Genomic DNA, 20,212 nt, shown 5'->3' with positions numbered 1-20,212 from the left:
TGAATGTGTCAGCCTGCAGAAGGATAACAGGGCTGACAGTCTGAAGGGGGATACAATTTTTATTCCCTATGCTGACTCAGGTCATAACACGACAGGACCATTGTTCCACTCTGGCACACATGGCCAGGAGGATAAAAGCACCTTATTTTTCACCTTGGGAGCTATTTGGCACTCTCCCAGCTGATTAAATAAAGATATACAACTGCATCCACGCTGTCCCAAAGGCAAGGAGGAAGCAAAAGGGCTGACACTGAAACCAGGAGGCAATTTTTAGTATAAAAGCTTCATGGAGTAGCAGCACTCTGCCCAATGTATTAACAAATGCCCAGTCAGCTCTGGCTTATTTCACGAAGAGTAGAGCTGCAAGCACGTGAAAAGCCCCCTCACACTGCAGCTCCGAGGCTGCAGCCTGTGTTTCCATTCAGCACACAAGCATTTTGTCTGAGCCCTGCAATTTCACTTCTGTATGTTATAAATGCACTTTGTGCCAACAGCTCTGAGGAAAATCTGCTCCACGCTCAAGAGTAACAAACGAGATAAAAGCTTAATTCCTCTCTTGGGTTTTAATCCTGAGAAAGAGGAAGGGGGAAGAAGCAGTAAGTCATCTGCTCAAATGATGCAGGATCCACACTGAAGGAGGGGCTCCGTTTGGACAGCTCGAACCCAGGGGTTAAGCTGGTTAAGTGGTTAAATCATTTGTTAGCAACAGATTAGGTGGTGGTATTTCTCCCCTTTCCCATACAATGTATCTAAATAGGGGCACGTTTCAGAAAAATTCCCATCCACTCACCAGAGACAAGCCTGTGCTGACCACTGTCCCTTACTCAAGAAAAGCTCCGGGGGACAAAACCACTTTTCTTGCTCTTTCCTGCCTCCAGAGCAGCACGGAATGCTCCTCCTCACCTCCATATAAAATCAATTCCAGTGTCAAAAAGAGGCTTCACAGGGCTGTGATGGGGAAAACCCCTCCAGCCTGGGTCTGGCCCTGCCCTCCAGGACAGGCTGGCTGTGCAGAAAGCCGAGGTGCCGGCATGGGCAGGCACAGGCTGCAGGACACCGGAGCCCGGTTTGGATAACATTACACCGGAGCCCGGTTTGGATAACATTACACCGGAGCCCGGTTTGGATAACATTACACCGGAGCCTCTGGTTTGGATAACATTACACCGGAGCCTCTGGTCTGGGGCTCTGTCCCGTGCCCGGGGCATCTTCCCCAGAGCTTTTCTGCTGGCCCAGCAAAGTCCTCGGTGGCCAAACCCACTGCAAAGAGCAAACAGAAGGACGCAGTGCTGGCCTTTCCAGAGTGCCCTTCGGGCAGCTGGGGACAGGGACGGCAGCGCGGGTGCCCTTGGAGGGAGGGGAGAGGATGCGCAACTTTGATAAGCTTATCAGCCACTCTACAGGGCAGACAATGCCACAGCAGCCCTGCTTTTCAAATGCAATTTGCTTTACCTGTGGTGGTTATATCCCAGTTTTCAGCCGGCTTGCACTGGCTCAGTCCCCAGTCACGCCTGCAGTTTAATCAGAGCGAGGGAAGAGGAGCTGCGGACTGTGCTCACACCCCCATTCCATCGCCTCTCCCGGTGAAGAGAAAAGCAGCAGCAGGAAACGCAGGAAGTGGGTCGGTCCTTTTTTTTTTTTTTTTTCCCTCCTTTTCTTTGATTTCTCATCTTTCCCTAAAAAGAAGCGATTTGTTAGTGGTTGCCATATCCCGAAGAAATGCAGAGATGCCCCAGAAAACTCTGAAGAAAGGACAGAGTGGTATAATGTAATAGAAGCAGAAGCAGGCAGTAGGTCTGAAATGAATAATTTACTCAGCACAAAGAGAAAATTTTAGAGAATCCATTTCCAGAGAAAAGACTATGAAGAGCTTAAGAAAATGAAATCACAATAATTGATGTATTAAAATAAGCTTTCTGTCCATCAGTGAATTAGTAAGGGTCAGTTCTAGCATAATCAGGAAAATAACTGGAATGATTTGGAGACTACAAACCAGTCTTTTCTAAAAACGTTGGCTAGAAAAATCCAGACGTATTTACTGAGCTACTTAATTATCATTTGTAGCTAGACAAAGACTATGGATAGAGCTGGAGAAATCCTCTAGCATACAAAGGTATGCTCTACAAAGGTACAATCAGGTTGAGGTTCCTGAGAAATGTAGCCCATTTTGTCCAGTGGCTCCACACTCACCTTCTGTGCTTCCAGTGCTGACCAAAGGAGAGGACGTCCTGGGCTGGGATCTGGGCCCCATCACAGGCATTCCATGGACACAACTATTCCCAGGGCATCTCTCCGTGCTTACCCTGGGTGCAACTCCAGCCTCCTTCCCCTGGGTGTGTTCTGTGCAGTGCCTCAGCTGGTGGCATCAAGCACGAAGCAGAGGCACAGATGACACTGGGAGAGGAATGAGACATTGCACGGCCTCCCCCAGGAGACTGAAGTGAATTTATCTCTCTGGTTCTCTTCATACACAGAGGCAACAGGTGAATGAGAGTTTCAGCAACACAAAAGCTGCACATGTCGAAACAAGAGATTAAAATGGCAAGTCTTGCAAGAGCTCCCTTACCTTTATTTTCTCTTCTTTAAAGAGGCTGAAACGTGAGAAGGGCTGGTTGTCTTCAAAGCAGGAGGAAATGGTGTGCATAGAGGGCAGGTGATTTTCTCCCCAGTATGTACCCACACCAACCTCTGTTTATTATGTGCAACAGCAAAATTATTTCAGTGTAAAATTTTCAAAATTATTAATTCGAAGAAACATTAATACATGCTAGTTCTCACCCTCCCAGATGTATGTTAGAGTTGAACTGCAAATATTTATTTTGAAGTAGTCTACACATATATTCAAAGTGCCAACCATAACTACATCACTCAGACTTCCCAGACCTCAGGGGATTTCACTTCTCCTGCCCTGCAAAAGGTAGCTTGTGTGCTGAAGGCTTCCTCTGCTGCTGGGGCATTCCAAGCCATAAATTTTACATTCAGGTCATTAAATATATAGGAGGGATCTTGTTAAGGCTAAACCAGGGCGAGTCACTTCACACTAACTACACAAACACCGTTTTCTCACTCCTTTCTAACTTTCCAGAAGCCTGACATCTGGAGACCGAGGAGGAGCAAGGCAGGACACGCAGGAATGCCTCTGCTGCTCGCGATTTCTGAGCTCTGAAAGCCAGGAGGAAGAGGGCGCTGCTCTTCTTCCCATCAGGCTCTATGTCAGCTAAAAAAATAACCGGGAGCCTGTTGCTCTGGAAAAGCAGGGGCTGGTGGGCTGAGATCTTGGCTCTGAGGGGTAGGAGAGGGCAGGGAGACACAGGAGACACAGGCTCACCCTGGGTTCTGCAGTGAAAAAGATCACAGGTGGGATCAAGCAATGGGGCTGGGATTTCCTGGCTCATCCTAGAGCCAAGAACGCTGTTGTGGGGTTGCTGCAGTCAGTTTCAGAGCACCTGGACACAGCAGAGCTTGACAACAAGCTGTAAAAACCAGAGGTGGTACCCAACCGTCTGAACAGCAACCACCCCACAGGCAGAACCTTGCTGAGCCTGCTCCTGTTTTCTTCTTGAAATAGTTCCCAGCTGTCCCTAACAAAGGGATTATGGGCTCCCCCCACCAGGGGAGCTGCAGGATGCTTTCACTGTCATTAGCCACTGGACTCATGCCACCTAACGAGAGACAAGGAGAAACAGCCACTGCAGGAGCAAGAACACCCAGTTTTCTCCAACAGAGACGTGCCATTGTTTTCACCCATATTTTCCTTGTCCCATTAGTAATTTTTGCCCTTTCTTCTGCCTAAGGGACAAAGGCTGTGCACAGCACTCAGGGCAAAGCCCAGCCATGCTAGCAGCCAGTGATTACTGGATACAAAGGAGTTCAGCCTTGGTCTAAATACTCCAATGCAACAATCCATTTCTATTCACCAACTCACTTAAGCACCTGCTTAAAGGCTTTTGTGAATACAAATTACAAAATTTTTCCCTCCCAGCATGGTGAAAAATCACTCCTTAGTACATAAAATATCAGTATGCACACAAAATCATGTGCAATAGGTATATATTGGGACATCTGTGTTTGCTTTTACATCTGTGTGGCTAATCAATCATAAGGCAGCTGGCCAAATTTTTCCTTGAGTCAACACCTTGAGCATTAGTGGAGATAGAGTGAGGATGCATGGTGCCCACAATGGCATCCCTGCCTAGCTGCATTCATGGAAGTAGTTCCCTAACCCAGTCCTAACTTGGCAGAAAGAAGTTTTAAACAATTACCCCTTGATTGTTGCAAACATGGAACACTGGTTGTCATTTTCTCCCTTTTACTTTCTTCTCAAATGAATAAACTATTCTCAGAAACAACAGGTGCCCACAATGGACCAGGAGAAGAACACACCACAACCATTTTCCACTGGGATCCTGTTAGCCCAGGTGCTTATATCCAAGGTTTCTCTTCCACAATCCCGTGTGTTCATCAGTGTGAAATGCACGCTGGCTCTAGGATAAAAGATGGAAGCTGTGGAGCGTGTGAGGCTCTGCCCTCCCCACACATCAACAGGACTGAAGCAACTGCTGAAACTCAGTTGGGAATGAGAGCAAACCCAGGCAGTCTGAGCAGGAGCGAGATGAGGAAAAGTCTGGCAGCTTATACAGCAGAAAGGGTCTTCTGCATCTCCTGTCTTTGAGTGACAAGTTTAGGGCTGGCACAGGTATCTGAAAGCTCCCTGCCACAGGGGGGAACTCTTAGTCCTGAAAGAAGTTATGCAAACTCTTCAAAAGCCTTCTGCTTTTTCTGGCTTTCTAGCCAGAGAACTTCCCTCTGGCCAAGTATAGATCTGCTGCAGAGGCATTTCTCGTTCCAGATGCTTTGGAGTGGTATGATTCCTAAACAGCAGTACTTGGGGAGAGGGAGGGGGAACTCCTCAAGCAAACTCTGTGGAATTTACTTCATGGAGAAGACAAATCTCAGAATATAATTTAAAACCTTGCAAAAAAAAAAAAAAAAAAAAAGAAAAAAAAAAAATCACTCTGTCTCTGGAACAGGATGAATTCAGGTCAGCTCTGAAACAGAGCTGCCTTTTGAAGGGTTCCTCTATGGCTTACCCAGTTTACCAGGTGATTGTGACAAAAATAACAAACTCCAGTGATGCAGTAAGCAAGTGAGCTGAACAAAACTGGAATTTCCCAGCTATTTTGCAAAATCCCCAAGAACAGGTGTTCATTTCAACTCATGCCAACGTGGGATTCACCAAGGAACAACATTCTTATTATGCTCTTTAAAAGACTGTCTGTGAACCTTTTCTGCCACTACCAGTTAAAGGGGTATTCATAGAAGGATTTCATTTGACAAATATTTCCACCTTCTTATGGAGGTTGGGTCTAGGATAGCTTTGCACCTTTCCCTCAGAGGAGAAGAGAAGGGGGTAGCTTGTTTTGTATATCGAGTCTGAAATTGATCTGGTTTCACAACAGGGTTTGAATGCTATAAGTTAAAGATACATAAATTTTGGAATTTAAAACATTCAAATCCTAAGTTCATCGAATGCATCAAAATTCCTTTATTTTGGAACTTTGAGATAAATCCAAATCTGAACCCAAGATATTTGCAGTATCCATTTAAGATAAAAGTATTATTTGCATCAGCATTAGAGGGAGGGTCACCTCCTGTGTTAGTCAAACACAGGATCTCTCACCTCTGTGGAGTCCTTATGTTTATTTTATGAAGTCAAGACTCCGGGGCTCTCAAGTGCCTCAAGCATAAGTGAGCTCCCGTTGTACCCTCCTGCCACAGCCCATGCAGAGCTGCAGCAGCTCCTGCCGGGTAAGAGTTAGTCAGAAATGTTACTGGATCCTCAGGGCTAATATTTGCTCACGTACAAAATCATCAACAGGGCTTCAACGTGGCTCTCCTAACACAGAGGGTGTGTTTGCCATGTTGTGATTTGGTTAAATGCCTCCACCTTCAAGTCTAGGCAACTGAGGGGCACTGGAGCTCACACTGTGCCCCAAAAGGAAGGCAGCTGCCCCAGGAGAGCAGGAGCACGAGCACTGTGGGCAGCAATGATGAGGCACACAGCGCTTGGAGGTGTTTCTGCCCTACCTTGGGTATCATTTACTGCAGGGTCATCTGTCCAGCCAAACTGTGATCAAGCTGAGCAACCAAACGATGTAGGGAATCAGTAGCTGACTACTACACACACAATTTCATTTTCAAAGACAAATGTTCAAAGTCCATGATTGACACCTGTAAGAAGTGAGTCACCAGAGTGATGGGCCAGGCAGAGTGCCAGAATGGCTCACTGTTCACAAAGCAAATAACAGCAACTCAAGTTACACATTCACGGCCCATTTCCTCCACCTTCCTTTGAGGTTTATTCTGCCTGGAAACCAACAGCTTTCAACCCACGCATTTCCTCACCAGCAGTTTGGAAGAGACAGGGGAACAGCCCTGACCAGTGGTCAGAACTCAGTTCAGAAGGTCTCCTCTCGCTGCAGCCTGAAGTGGCAGCAATACCTGGCCCAGCAGCACGGGTCCTTCTAGGCCCCATATTTGCATTTTGTAAAAACAGATTAACTCAAAATACAAGGTCATTTACTAATCACTCCATCCCCTCCAAAACAACAGATCAGAGGCAGTGGTGAGGCCCAAGAGCTGCCGAGGTGCCAAAGCCCCATTTTCAGGCGACTCTCTGCTTTAGGGCTCCTGCTGCAGAAGCCCCACAAATTCCCTCCTGCTGCTGTTTGCCAGCAGAGATTTTAGCAGGATCTGTCTTTGCCGGGGCCACATGCTGCCCTCTCGTGGGAATCCCTGCGGATGGTACCCGGGCACAGCCCGGCTGCCTGGGCACAGCACCGCAGGCAGCTTCACGCAGACCAGCACAGCCTCACTGTCTCAGCTCCCCAGACCCTCAAAAACCTCCTTATCTGAGCCCCTTCCCGATATCCCAGGCAAGAATGGACACTGAGATGTGTCTAAGGGAGGGATGAGCCTCCAGCATCTCACATGAAGTCATGCCAGAGCATGTGTCCAGAGCATCCCTAAGCCAGACTGCCTTCTTCATCAGATTTGACTTCTCCAGTCCTGCATGAGGAACCATCCTGCTGGGGTAGATGGGCCTTTTTTATCCACTCCAAGAGCAAAAGGTCACGTTGGACTTGTGTCCTGCACAGAGCTGGGACAGGCATTTGTGATGTGTTGATTCCAGCACTGCTGCATCTCTCTCACAGCACAGGCACTGGCTGCAAGGCTTTCTGGACAGCCCTGGGCAAGGCAGCAATGCCTGCAGTGTTGAGCGTTCAGTTCCTAGAGCTAAGCTTCCTTTTCCCACTGAATGAAGTTGCTGTTCTCAGCGTGGATGAGCCTTTTCAGGGTTTTATTTTTGTAAGTTTGCTGAGAGAATTAGCACCTACGGGAGCCAGGGCACAATTGCTGTGCTATGTAAGCCAGACAGGCCCCCTGAGCACTTTTCTGTCGTCCTGTTTTTAATAACTGGTCTCAGCTTTTCCACACAGCCCCTCACACCAGTAACAGCAAAGTGGGGCCACCCAAAATCCATGAGCAGTGCTGTGTCACATACAGGCTTGTGCACTGGACACAGAAATCCTGAACTCCCACTTTTCTGGAATGCTTCCTCGATTTCCACTTTAAACCTCACCAAATTCACAATCCTCTCCTTTGCCCTAAGCTGCTTTCTGTGTCTGGGTTTTACTCTGGGCAGCACCTCCAGGAGCCAGGTGAGCTGGCATTTTACAACAGGTGACAGCTGCCACTCTTATATTTGACTGAGGCACAGAGGATGAGGCTTCCTCTAGTCAGGCACAAACCTGTCCAGCACAGAAGTGTCTCATGGCTGTTTGTAGTGTGCATAACAGGCAACACCTGAACTAAGAACTACTAAACAACAAATTGCACCTCAAGTGACTACTTCAGAATATTTCAGCTTCCAAAGCAACTTTTTCTCTCCTTAAAACTATGATCCCTTGATTTCCTGATCCCCAGAATCATCACAAAATGGGCATTTCACGGCATATGATTTGTAAGTCTACACTGCCTATTGAATAAATTTCCCAGTGGAAAAAAAAGAGGGCTTCGGATGCATCTGATCAAGTTTATCAGCTAGACAGTGTGAGGGAGTTTCCTTTATGAATTCTGTATTTATACACATCTCCAATAAGAAAAAAAGATTTCAAGGTCTTCTTTTCTGACCTTTTTTTTTTTTTCTCAGTGTGTATTAAAAAGGCTTTGCTTCACAGAATTCAAAAATCTTACTCTTCAAAGTGTGCTTAATCAGAGAAATAGCTGTAGAAACACACATATATTTAAACAGAGAAGGATACTTCTTTTTTTTTAACACCTAAAGTGATTTAATACATAGTTTAAAGAGCAACATGACAACGTCATACATAATTTGCTCTGATTTGAAGAAAAATTAGATGAACTTACCTACTGAGTGAAATGTGTCCCTTGAGTTCTCTGACTCCTGTTGTCCCCACAGGTGCTCTATTTGCATCGCTGCTCCTGGGTGCTCCCTACATTCCCAGCAGAACATGTGCTGTGGAAAGCAGACTTCCACAAGGGAGAGTGAAAATCTGCCTATGAGCAAAAGACTTGTTCAAAATAAACAGGCAACAGCAAGGGGTGTGGGTTTGCTCCAGGGATCCCCAGAAACAACCCAGAGTTTGGCTCAAGTTCTTTAAAAAGCACTTGTTTGTCTCCTCCAACAGCAGCCTTGCACAAGCACGGTTTGGGTGGAGCAGCATCCAAAGGAGGAGTGGAAGAGACTTGACATTTTTGTTGTGACAGGTGAGGAAAAGCATTTGCATTTAAACTTGTTTAATTCAGAAATATTTGTGGACCACTATCCTTGCAGCATTCTGTTACAAAGGATTATCATAATGCTGGTCTTTCCTGCTTACCCACACCAGACCTCCTCTGGTTCCTTGGATTTAAATAATCTTCAAGTCTTGCTCTCCAAATTCCCCTATTAATTATTTCTGTTATGTGACCACCACAAGGTCCCAGTCAGAATTTCAGGATTTCTCAGGATAGTTCATATTGACATTCCCTGTTCCAGGGGGTATCTGAGCACTCGTGTCCATCACTGCAATCCAGCACTGGCAGCATTCACAGAACCAGGGAGAATATTTGAATAACACAGTTTTCTGCTGTGATCAGCCTCTAGCCACCGTACCCTTCCAGGACCTCTACACTCCTGGATGTCATTTACTCTTTGCCACATAAACCAGCATCACCTTTCCACAGCAAACAGCTGAATGACACAGTTGTGTCTTCCAAAACCACACCAAATGAGCCTGGGTGGACATGTTCAGTGAAATACAAATCCCTTCTTGTCACTGTGATCAAAGGAAGCTAAGGGTCAAACAGGCAGTTGAATAAATTAAGGAGAAGATATTGGGATTACTTTTATAAAAGTTTGATAGACTGACTAAACCTAATAATCTCAAAATAATATTAAGAAAAGAAAACAAACAGAAAAACAGTATTAAAAATTATTATAGATTTACTTATTTTCAATTTCCTATGACCTAATTCTACTTTTTAATTCTAAGAAATTAAGCCAGTGAATTTAATGACACTGTGGTATAATCTTAAAAACATTCTGGGAACTTGTGTCTTAACACAGGCTTTCACCTTGTTTTTCTTGGTTTGGTGTTTTTTAAAATTATTTTTCATTTTAAACCATGCGGTTTGGGGTTGGGTTTTTTTTTGTTTGTGTGGGTTTTTTTGGTTTTGTTTTTTAGGAAAAATAATCAGATGAATCTACGAAGTAATAAAACACTTTGGAGTAACTTTAAGTTGTTTATCCTGTCTTCATGCAGCTTGCTACAACAGAATGACTCCAGCTCATCATATAGGAGACATTTTTAGAATAATTTTTAGAATTAACACCAGGATAATTCTGCTATGTTACTTGCCAGAATTATGTGCAACATTAAATAAGTGAAGAATTGTATCTTTATGTGTATAGATGCAGGCTAGTAATGTATCACATGAAAGAGAATGCTGTGGTAAGCAGATGTTCCCAGGATAAAGTGCATCTGATGTGCAATAACTTGTTAAACAACCATTAAATTTGTCAAAACTATTATTTAGCACAGAAAGATAACTACAAATATTACCCAAGAACTTCATGCAGCTAAAAGTTCACTGGTTTATTTCTCTTTATCAAGAGTAACAGTCTGAAACATTTTACATTAATTTACAATCATCAAAAAGATCCTTATGTTTATCTCACATAGGTGACATTGAGTCATCCAGTTAGCGCTAATCATTATTCCAAAAATTAAATCTTGTTTTGTAAGGTTAAACACTTTTGAGTCGTTTGTTGCCAAAACACGTCATCAGTCTACAACCACACAGAAAGTAGAAATTGGAATTTCTACAGAGCCACTACCATCACTATGAAGATACAATGCCAAGTGTTTACAACATTCTGCAAGTTATCACTTCTCCCAGCATTCAAGGTAGCAAAAATTCCCTCTTCACTTTTCACTGCACACACAGGAATTCCAGTAAAAGGGGAAGTTTTGATCCATAATGTCAGATGAAGGGTAACAGAAGTGCTTCTGAGTCATTTGCTATTTAAGTAGGAAGCGAACAGGGCTGTGGAACAATGAGGATTCTGTGGAACTATGAGGATTCTTCTCTGAGAAAAAAGGGCAGGTTTTCTCCTCAGCCTCAGGCCGTGCACTCTCCTCTCCTCCCAGCAATGAAAATGGCCTGTGCTCGTGGGGCAGGAGAAGCAAAGCTGAGATCCCTGTGGCTCGCAGGCAGCTGTGCAGAGCTGGCACAGCAGGACTAGGAGAGGAGGTGCGGCGTGATAAACCCGGAGCACGGATCAGTAACTGCTGCACAGAGCAACAGAGCCCAGCTTCACCCATTAGAAACACTGGGATGTTTCACAACTCTGGCTTCCTCGAGCCCTGGGTGAAACCAATCACTGCTGTGTGTCCCTCAGCACCACAGAGCAGAGCTGCTCAGACCTGCAGCCTCCCTGGGAGGGAGCACAGCAAGAGCTGCCCTGTTTTCCCCTGGCACACAGCGTGCAGCCCACAGCAAAGCCCCTCGGCTGGGCTCGGCCCAGAAGCTGGCACACCATGGCCCTCTGCCCACAGTGCCCACCACCAGAGCAGGGCTGCAGCACCTCGGCCACTCCGGAGTGCTCCAGTGCCTCACAGTGCCACCACTGGCTGGTGGCTCGCTGGGGCTCACTGGCACACTGCCTCTGGCATGGGAAGCCTCCAGAGCGCAGGGCTAGGGGCTGTGCAGCCAAAGGGAAACCATCTGGAAATGCCTTCCTGGGCTCTCTGCACAACAGCACACTTCAGCACGGATGCAGCAAAGCCTCTCACCACCCTTCCTCCTGTTTTGGCGTTCCTCAGCCATCCCCCTTCCCCAGTCTGCTTCGTGCCCTCTGCCAGATGTTCCTGTCCTCTCTCTCCCCCAGAGGCAGCAGCAGGGACCCTGTTTGGGATGAAGCACAGCTGCCAGGAACACAGGAGGAGCTGTGTTCCTTCCCCTCTGCTCTGCCAGCTCCCCCTGTGCCTTGCTGTCCTTGCTGCAGCCCTGTTCCTGGACTGGGCGCTCACCGCCCTGCCACGGCCATCCCCCAGTGCAGCAGGGGGGACAGCTCTGTCTCCTTGCAGCAGCACAAACCATTTCCCACCTCTGACCAGGCTGAGGCAACTCCTCCCCAGCAGCAAGAGGGGCACAGCACCCCACAGCCCCATCCTGAGGGGCTCTGCTCCCCATCACACCGTGGCCAAGGTGTGTCCTTGCCCCACACGCAGCGTGGCACAGCAGCTCAGCAAGGCTGAGTCAGGAGCACCCATTTGCTCCCAACAGTGCAGGGAGGAGATTCAGAGCCCAGCTCCTGGTGAGGGTTTCTGCTGTCACACCGTGGGATGTGGTATTATTCACATACAGCAGTTAAATACCACATGCCAGTGCAGTGAAACCCAGCAGGTCTGACTCCACACCCTGGGAAAGGGAGCACTGGTCCTGGCTACCCAGGAAATGTAAGTACTGCTCCGAAGATGGCACAGAGAGGGAGTTTGATGCCCACTGAACCCCTTGGCATGGCCAGTGGCCAAAGGTCAGAAGTCATAAGTCCATTCCCAAATGGATGGGACTGTGGCTATCTCCCTTCAAAGCAGAAGGGCCTCAAGGTACATTACTCAGAGAATGGATTGTATGGCCAGAGGAAATGTAGGTGTGGACAGAATAGCACCGAGACAACACTTTGATCAACACAGATTTCCTTACAGTCCCTCTCAGAATAGTCTTGTCTCCAACAGGAAACACAGCCTGAGGAGAAGGACACAGAGCCTGGGAATCCTGAGGAACAATTTGCCATAGACAACTTTTGTGGCCACAGTCTGGCTGAGTCGTTGTACCTCTCCTTCTCTCCAGCCAGACAGGGAAAGCAGCTCTTCTCTGCTCCACAAGGCCATTGCAAGGTGCTCAGAAAAGGTAGAGAATATGACAACTGAGGCTCATACCAGAACCTTATTCAGCTTTAAACAGTGTTGTACCAAGAGCATCATCTATGCAAAGCCTGCACTTAAAATGGGGCTTCTGTGTTCACCTGCAGGTGCTCAGAGGGCAGAATGTTACCCAACTTGGAAAATGCCTTTTGCTGTCCCAGGCCTATGCATAGGGACATCACTGGGATTTAGGAAAGAATCTGATCTGCTCTAACAGCTGCAGACAGCCCAAAATGGAAATGTCCAGTGAGTCAGGGCCTGGTTTCCATTGCTGTTTATTCTGGTATCACTCCATGTAAGCCAATAGGTCACTGGCATGGACACTGTGTGAGCCATACCCTGAACATTCAAGCTGATATTCAACCCTTTGCTTCATGACACATGTAGTTCAGAGAAAAAGTGCACCTTGTGCAGTTCTTGGCCTCACTGGCTTCAATTAAAACTATGTCAACCTTAGCTCTGAATTTCCTGCGTGGCAAATGTTAAGAGAGTCATCAATCCTGTTCTCACTTACAGTGAGACCAAACATGAACCCAGCTTTGTTGAGGTAACATGCATTAATGGCAGCCCAGGGTTCATCCCAAACCACACTACTTAGCCTGTCTGTCCTCATTAGCTTTTAGAGGTGCTGATGAAGCAACGGGGCAGAGCTCTACAAACTTCTGCTTGGCGCCCTTCAGTTACAGAAATCATGGGCAGTCTCCAATTCAGGGACCTGTGAGTTATCCTTTGGTGCCCAAAAGGTATTATCTGGAAAGGAATCAAAATTCTGTTCACCAAAATGTTTATATTAGCTGAGAAAGCCAAACTCTGCCAAGAACGGAGCTGGCGAGCTTCCCTGGAGTGTCTCTGCCAGTGTGTAAAACACAGAGAGCAGCCCCACCTACCACAGCCCCTCTGTGCATGCCCAGGGCTGGTTCAGCTTTTAAGTACAGTGCCAACTATTTGTAAGGCCTCAAAAATCTGGAAACTTTGGAGCGCAGCAGCCGAATGAAGGATCTTGGGAACATCTCTCTGGACTCTTGGGCTGTGTACTTGAAGTAGTTCTGCGGGTGAGCCAACACGTCGAACAGTGCTTTTATCAGCTTCTTGTCCTGGGAAAAGGGAAGCAGATTTTATAGTAGTTCCACTGAGGAGTTATAGTTAGTATTTCCAAAGTTTAATGCCTGTCTAACTCAAAAAAGATTATGGGGCATTTTACTTTTCAAGTGCTTACGGGGCTTGGAAACTTAGCAGCACAAGGCTGACTTTCAGGCTCCTGGGAAGTCACTGGTGTTCCACATTAGCAGCTCCAGAATTTCTTCCCTCCTCATACATCCAAGAAGAGCAAACAAACCACAAAACAACCCCACACTTGAGCTAATATCCAGCAAAACAAAGGCATGCACTCAACTTGCCTATGGAAGTCCCCTAAGCAAGGTCGGCGAAATCCACAAAGAGATTTCTTTTGCCCAGGGAGGAAAAGTCTTTACTAATCTACAAGCTACAAGGAGCTTTCCCAATAAATTAGTTTCCCTAGAAGCTCTGATCCTCCTTCAGTCCCCCTGAGCAAAGGGTCCCCTATCCACTGCTCTGCACAATCAGGATCTGCTGGTTCACCCCATTTCCCTGAAGCAGCTCATGCCTGGTGCACCAAGGAACAGACCTGATGCACAGCAGGAAGCAAACTCCCTTGCACCAAATAATGTAATTTCCAATCAAAACCAACATGTTCAGTGGAAGGAACGTACCTTAAGTATTTCTTGATGATTTTCAGATGCATAAAGTCTGCCATCCCGAACAATGTCTTCTATTAGTTCTTGGTAATCCTCTGTGGGGAATGCACAAGAAAGCAATTTGCAGCTTCACTTCCATACTCAATACCTCACATGGAAGTCCTGCCCTCAGAAGAACCAGTAGTACTTGGCTCTCATATTAGCAGTCAGAAAATATTCCTAACACTTTTCTTTTTATTATGAGAACAGTGTACTCTGCTGAGCTGCTCAGCATCAATCTGTCCAAAGCAAAGGAAATCATAAAGCACCCAAGACTGGAGTGCAAACAGTAACCAAGTAACCTGCTTCAAACCAGCTGAACTGCAGGGACCCATCTGTACACACCCACAACCTGTAATTGACTTCTTTCTACAGGAAAAAGGAATAAAAGGATTATGTAAGAGGATGCTTTCTTAAAAGTAACCCCCCTGGTCAATCATAACCTGAAATTCTTCAAAATGAGAGGTCTCCCCTGAAAAATTATTTTTCCACCGCTAGTGAAACTGCAGACCACAGCAGGGATGACTCCCTCACAATTAATCCAGTGTGAGCAGAACATACAACATCACTTCACTTATGCTGAAGTGCAAATCCTCAGCTTCAGTTTCACACCTCATGATTCTGACAAGGGTGAGGTGAAAATCTTTCCCCTCAAGCTTCTTTTCAATATAGATATTTTGCTACCTGACTCTAGGCCACAAACGGTAGCAGGAACACCATAAACACAGGTACTTGGGCTCCACCTAATTCCTAACTGGGGCCACCCGAAGAGAATGGAAAGGCACATAAGTGCATGAAGCTTAGACTCTATGTCTGAGCTCTGTAGTTCGCAGGCCAGAGCCCAGAACCCCAGCTTTTTGTTTGGAACACACAGTGGCACTTAAAAGACTGCAGTGCACTGCAGAATTCCTCAAATTTGGTTTAAATGAAACAGCTACTGGAAGCAGCTCCTAGTGACACTGCTGGGAGCACTGGGCTGCCCTGCTGCTTAGGGAGGGGAGCTCTGCACTGCTGCAGCTGCGCCAGCCCACATCAGCCCAGCTGCTCACACCCACTTACCATCATAGGTTACATAGGGAACTTGGAATCCTTTGGCACTGTTCCCTTCATTGGACTTGAACTGGATCCACAGTTTCTTAGACCTGGAAGTGAAAGCTATGGGGCGCTCGTAGGTCTGGCAGGTCTCGTACGTGGTCACCGAGTTGGAAGAAGCTTTCAAAGCAAAAGCACAACAGTGTGACAATGCGTCGTACTAAAGAGCTGTAAGAGCTGTTTTCTCTGTTACCACGAGAAAAATGCTTGCTGCTGTTAATAAAACTCCTCAAAATGTGGCAGGCCATCAGTGGATGGCAGGCCATCAATGAGGGACTTTTTGGTGAGGGAATATTTTCCTTTTTCCTAAAATAACAGTCTACTGTTTGAAGGACGTGCCTACACTAGAAACTGAGGTTGTTTATCCATACATCAGGCACCTGTAAGGATTAGCAAGCATGTCCTCTTTCCTAACCCAGGCTAGAACTGCTTAGCATAATGCATAATGATGGTTAACTTGAACCATCTACCCCTACTTAACAATATTTCTCTCAGTTCACTGACACATCATGGCCTTGTACCCTCTGAATTTCACTGAAAGCTATGGGGCAGCACTGCCGAATAGGAATTCTTCATTTGCCACTTAAAGAAATTTCTGCTCTTAAGTAGAGGCCAGGCAGGCTACATTCAGTTTCTGCAAACAGCAATGCCTGTAAGAACCCTGTGTTGCCCACTGAGCTGTGCCCCAGTGGGTGTTTCAGACTCACAGCTTTTTCTCATCACCAGGTAGTCTCCACACTCGTCTTCTATGGGCAGGAATATTTCTGGGACCACGATCAGGATGCGGCGCTTCGGTGGTGGGTTGATGTTCCAAGTGCACTCAGTGTTTGCAGGGTAGTCCCCAGGATAGTTGGGTGATTCAATATATCCAGTGTAATCTCCCAGTTCCCCTCCACACTGCCTGTCTGGGAAAGGAACGCGCTATGCAGGACAAGGCAAAGAGAGGCCACCCTACAGCTCTCCTGCACTCACCTCAGCTGCACGGGTGACAGACACACATTTCCCTGTTTGCATCTGCTGCAGCTACAGCTCTCTTTGCCAGCCTCTCACATTTCTGTGCAGGTGTGTTTACACGTGTCTGTGTGTATGTGGGCACTCCAGAGGTGGTTCTGAGCAGTCACCTCTCTGCCCTCCATTCTCCTTCTTTAATTTACCCTCAGTTTCCCACACCACAGCTACCATAAATCCAGAGCAGTGGCTCCCTTTGTAATGGACTCTTTCAAAGGTTGTTATTAACAAGGTATGGTTACTAGAGCTATTAAGTTTTGTGAGCCAGCTTCCATTCCTCTTAATAGGAGGGAACAAATCAGGGTGCTGAGGACACAAACTCTGCTGTATCAAGAGATAAAAGATTTAATAGCAAGACCCCGAGCAACCCAGCACCAGCTGGCAAAACACAGTCATCACTTAGCTTGACAAGGATGATGGAACCAGCCTGCAGAAATGGTCTCTCACAGACCTCAGTGAGCCATGTGGGGTGAGATGCAGGCAGCAAAAGAGGAGCAACCTCTGCCTTCTCTCCAGCTCCCGGAGCAAAGCTAAATTTTGCCCTTAGGGCCACTCCAAACATGAATGGCCCAGTCTTTTTATTTGTAAGAGAGCATCAAAACCATCTTGCTGTACTTACTTTTGCACTGTGTTATGTTTGTTGACCCATCAAAATCAGTAGTGGTGTTTCCAGGGCAGGAAATGCAGTAATTTTGTCCAAACTCAGGCTGGTATGTCCCAATTGCACAGCGAATACATCGGTGAGTTGTGGTGTTGTAAAAATGGCCAGGAGAACACTGAACTGGACAGTAATTAAATAATCATGGTTTAAAAGTGGCAGTAGCGTACTAGAATATGCTTTTATACATTTGTGTAAGACCTAGTGGAATCTCAGAAACTGAAATAGCCTATTAGTAAACTGTGGGGGTAACAAAAAAGAGGTAATTAAGCAAATTTTAGATCATCGGGTCATTCTGTGCAAGTTCAAAATTCCCAAATGCAACACCGTAGAGTGCTTCTGTGTGAAAGCAGCAATAAAACCACAGTAATAAACTATGAGGGTAACAAAACAATTTCAGTTTATCAGGTTATTTTGTGCAAGTTGAAAACAGCTACTATCAAATGTAGTTTTCCATGCTGCTCAGTCCCTTTTTTTCTATTCATTTTAAGCTCTGCTTACTCCCAAATAATTCTTGCTGAGTTTTGGAAGCTAGCTCAGCCAGGAGTCCTTCCCTACATGCTGCCACAATCCAAATGCTTCAGATAAGCTCCAAATAGTTCTTGCATCTGTGATTCCATGTCTCATGTGGCCTCTTCCACATGCAAATTCCTGAGCTCTTCATTCCAGTTAATAGAAAGAATTCCTTTAATCTCCACTCCACTTTGAAAACTGAACCTCATTTATAGACTTGTTTTTGTTTATGTTAAATAAAACTGAAATCAGCTCCTCTTATCTTGATCCAGAGTTTTAACATTGTTTTTTAATACTTCAATTTCACAAAATTAAGTATGAAAAGGCAGTATTTGTGGGTTCAGTGATTCTACACTGAAGGAAACTATTAGATAACACACTACTACCAGTAATATTAATTCTTCAATGACACTGCTAAATTCTTACAATATGTTGTAATTCTCAAACATATCTTAAATGAAATGAGAGAGATCTCTTAATCCAAACCACTACCAAATGTTTGGATCAGGATCTTATTTCTATCCCTTATTTCTGCTCTGCAGCAGTAGATTTTCTGTTAAAGACTTTGTCCTCTAGTGATTTATATAAGCAATTTTCTTTTACCCATGCTTTTGGTAATCAGTTTTAGAAAGAATTGAGGTTTTACTGAATTTCCTCGCAGCCTGGCCAGGCCAATCTGCTATGAGACTCCTGGAAGGACTGATCCTCAGAAGGAGAAAGAGCCTTTCTGAATGCCCCACTTGAGCAGCAGCATTTCCTTTTGCCTCAGATCAGTGCAGTTCATCAGACAAATCCTGGCCTCACCTTTGGTCTCACAGTCCTGAAACAAGGATGCTCCGCTGTGCCTCGTTGTTAGACCTCCTCCACAGGGAAAACAGGACACCCTCCCAGCCTCAGGCTGGTAAGTTCCAAGGGGACATGGCAGACAAGGCTTGAAGCCATCAGGAGAATATTCACCAGGGGAGCACTGATCTAGGAGAGGGAGAACACACATTAGAGATGAAGGAGTGTTAGTGAGCCTGCACAGGACACACAGCCCCACAGGGAAACTGCTCTGCTTTACTGGGGCAGCTGGAACAGGGCTCCAGAAATGGATGCTGGCAACAGCTGGAGCTCTGTACCTCCAATGTGCACTGTGAAGCAGACACTGAGAGCCTTCGGGGCTAGTGAGCTCTTCTGGGAGCTGGAATGGATTTCACACTTTGTTCCAAGGCCACACTGGACACTCAGCCTGTCCAGTGCTCTCTGCTCCTCTGTACAGTGCAATTATGCAGTGATTATCTCCTCATTCTAGCTAGACAGCTCTTGAACTCCACCCAGATGAAATAATTTAGTACTGAACCTAAGATGCCAAAAACATACTTCCAGATTTCTGTAAGTACTTTAATCTTATTATTGAATATTCATATTTCACAACCATTTCAGACTATCCAGCAATGACCATTAGCATCACTGGATAGTCTGAAAACCTCAAGTGTCGCCCTGGTTATCAAGAGTTTTCTAAAGCCTTCTGAGTTTACATTCTTGTAGAGAACTTTCCCACACAACTTTCTGTAAATAACCTATTGTTTTGCATTCTTTCATAGAGGCGGAGAAATTTGATGTACAGGTAGTTTGTCCAGTGTCGTTGGAGAGGTGGCACATTCACCCTCCAATCCACTGGCATCTTTTGAGAACTATAAAAGATTGGAGTCAGAAAAAATAAATTAGTCTCTTCATCATGACCAAGGCTGTGGTGCGTCGTTTTTCCTTGTGTCATCTGGTGACACTCAAGTACAACAAGCAATTGTGCAAATTCAGTAAACCAAACATTATGCCTCAAAGACTTTTAAAGCAGAAATATTCTTGCCATTCCTCTGATAATCTTGGGTAATAATTATCTGTGCACTGGAGTGCTGCATTCTGTGTGGTGCACAGACAGCTCCAACCCAATCTGACTGATTTTACTTCATCACACACCTCAGTATTATCTAGCAAGCCCAGCAATATTTTTAAGTATCTTTGAGAAGTTCTGGTTTCCAAACTCTTCACAAAAGAACTGGCTTTGGGGCCAGTATTTAATAATTACCCTGCTCTGGAAAGGCACAAAACACTGTTGCAGTTGTTCAGCTGTGCTGAAAAATTCTGTCCTTTTAAGACCTGTTACGATAATAAACTGTTAGTTTTAGTTTATAGCTCCAATAAATCACTCAGTGAATAGCTGTTTTGTTAGGAAGTTAAATTGGCCTTGGCTTCATTTCAGGATATATGACTAACAACAAGCAGGGCATTAACTACCGGTCACGATCAATGATGAAGAGTTTTGTTTATGGCTGATACACCGAGAGGAATCGTTGGGTGCTCCTCCTTGGCTTAAAAATAAAGTGCAGCAGGTTAAGCAATGCTCTGTAGCTTATCAATGAAAGCTTGTGAGGAAGTCTGAGCTCCTGCTTCTAACTTTTTCCACCACACATCACTTCTGCCCTCATAAGGACACACATTCATTTGCTCCCACACTTTTCAAGCCTTTCTCCATTTTATAAACATTCCTACAGAACACTCATCTCTGTACAATTTGTGCACTTCCACAAACATGAATGAATTCAGGCTTTCATTGCAGCACTCCTAATAAGGCAAGGAAAGAGCACTATTTACAATTCCACGACAAGGAAAGACAATTCAGGGTTAGGAAAGGTGATCCTGAGAAGTGCCTA

At 45.6% G+C, this 20,212-nt stretch overlaps 1 protein-coding gene across 2 annotated transcripts in view; it reads right to left on the bottom strand.

The window, feature by feature from the left end:
* Nucleotides 1–10,135: 10,135 nt before the first annotated feature.
* The window catches only part of SCUBE2 (signal peptide, CUB domain and EGF like domain containing 2), a 39,504-nt gene continuing 29,427 nt past the window's right edge, over nt 10,136–20,212 (bottom strand). For both annotated transcript variants that reach the window (XM_053981065.1, XM_053981064.1), the window contains 6 exons: nt 18,324–18,491; nt 16,968–17,129; nt 16,048–16,245; nt 15,308–15,460; nt 14,225–14,304; nt 10,136–13,588 (listed from right to left, as the gene is read on the bottom strand). In XM_053981065.1, coding sequence (XP_053837040.1) covers nt 13,436–13,588; nt 14,225–14,304; nt 15,308–15,460; nt 16,048–16,245; nt 16,968–17,129; nt 18,324–18,491 — 914 coding nt within the window. In that variant the 3' untranslated portion in view covers nt 10,136–13,435. The remainder of the gene's footprint in view (nt 13,589–14,224; nt 14,305–15,307; nt 15,461–16,047; nt 16,246–16,967; nt 17,130–18,323; nt 18,492–20,212) is intronic.

This window comes from Vidua macroura, chromosome 6 (genome assembly GCF_024509145.1).
Source record: "Vidua macroura isolate BioBank_ID:100142 chromosome 6, ASM2450914v1, whole genome shotgun sequence".
NCBI classification, from domain to species: Eukaryota; Metazoa; Chordata; class Aves; order Passeriformes; family Viduidae; genus Vidua; species Vidua macroura.
This window is presented reverse-complemented; position numbering and strand designations above follow the sequence as displayed.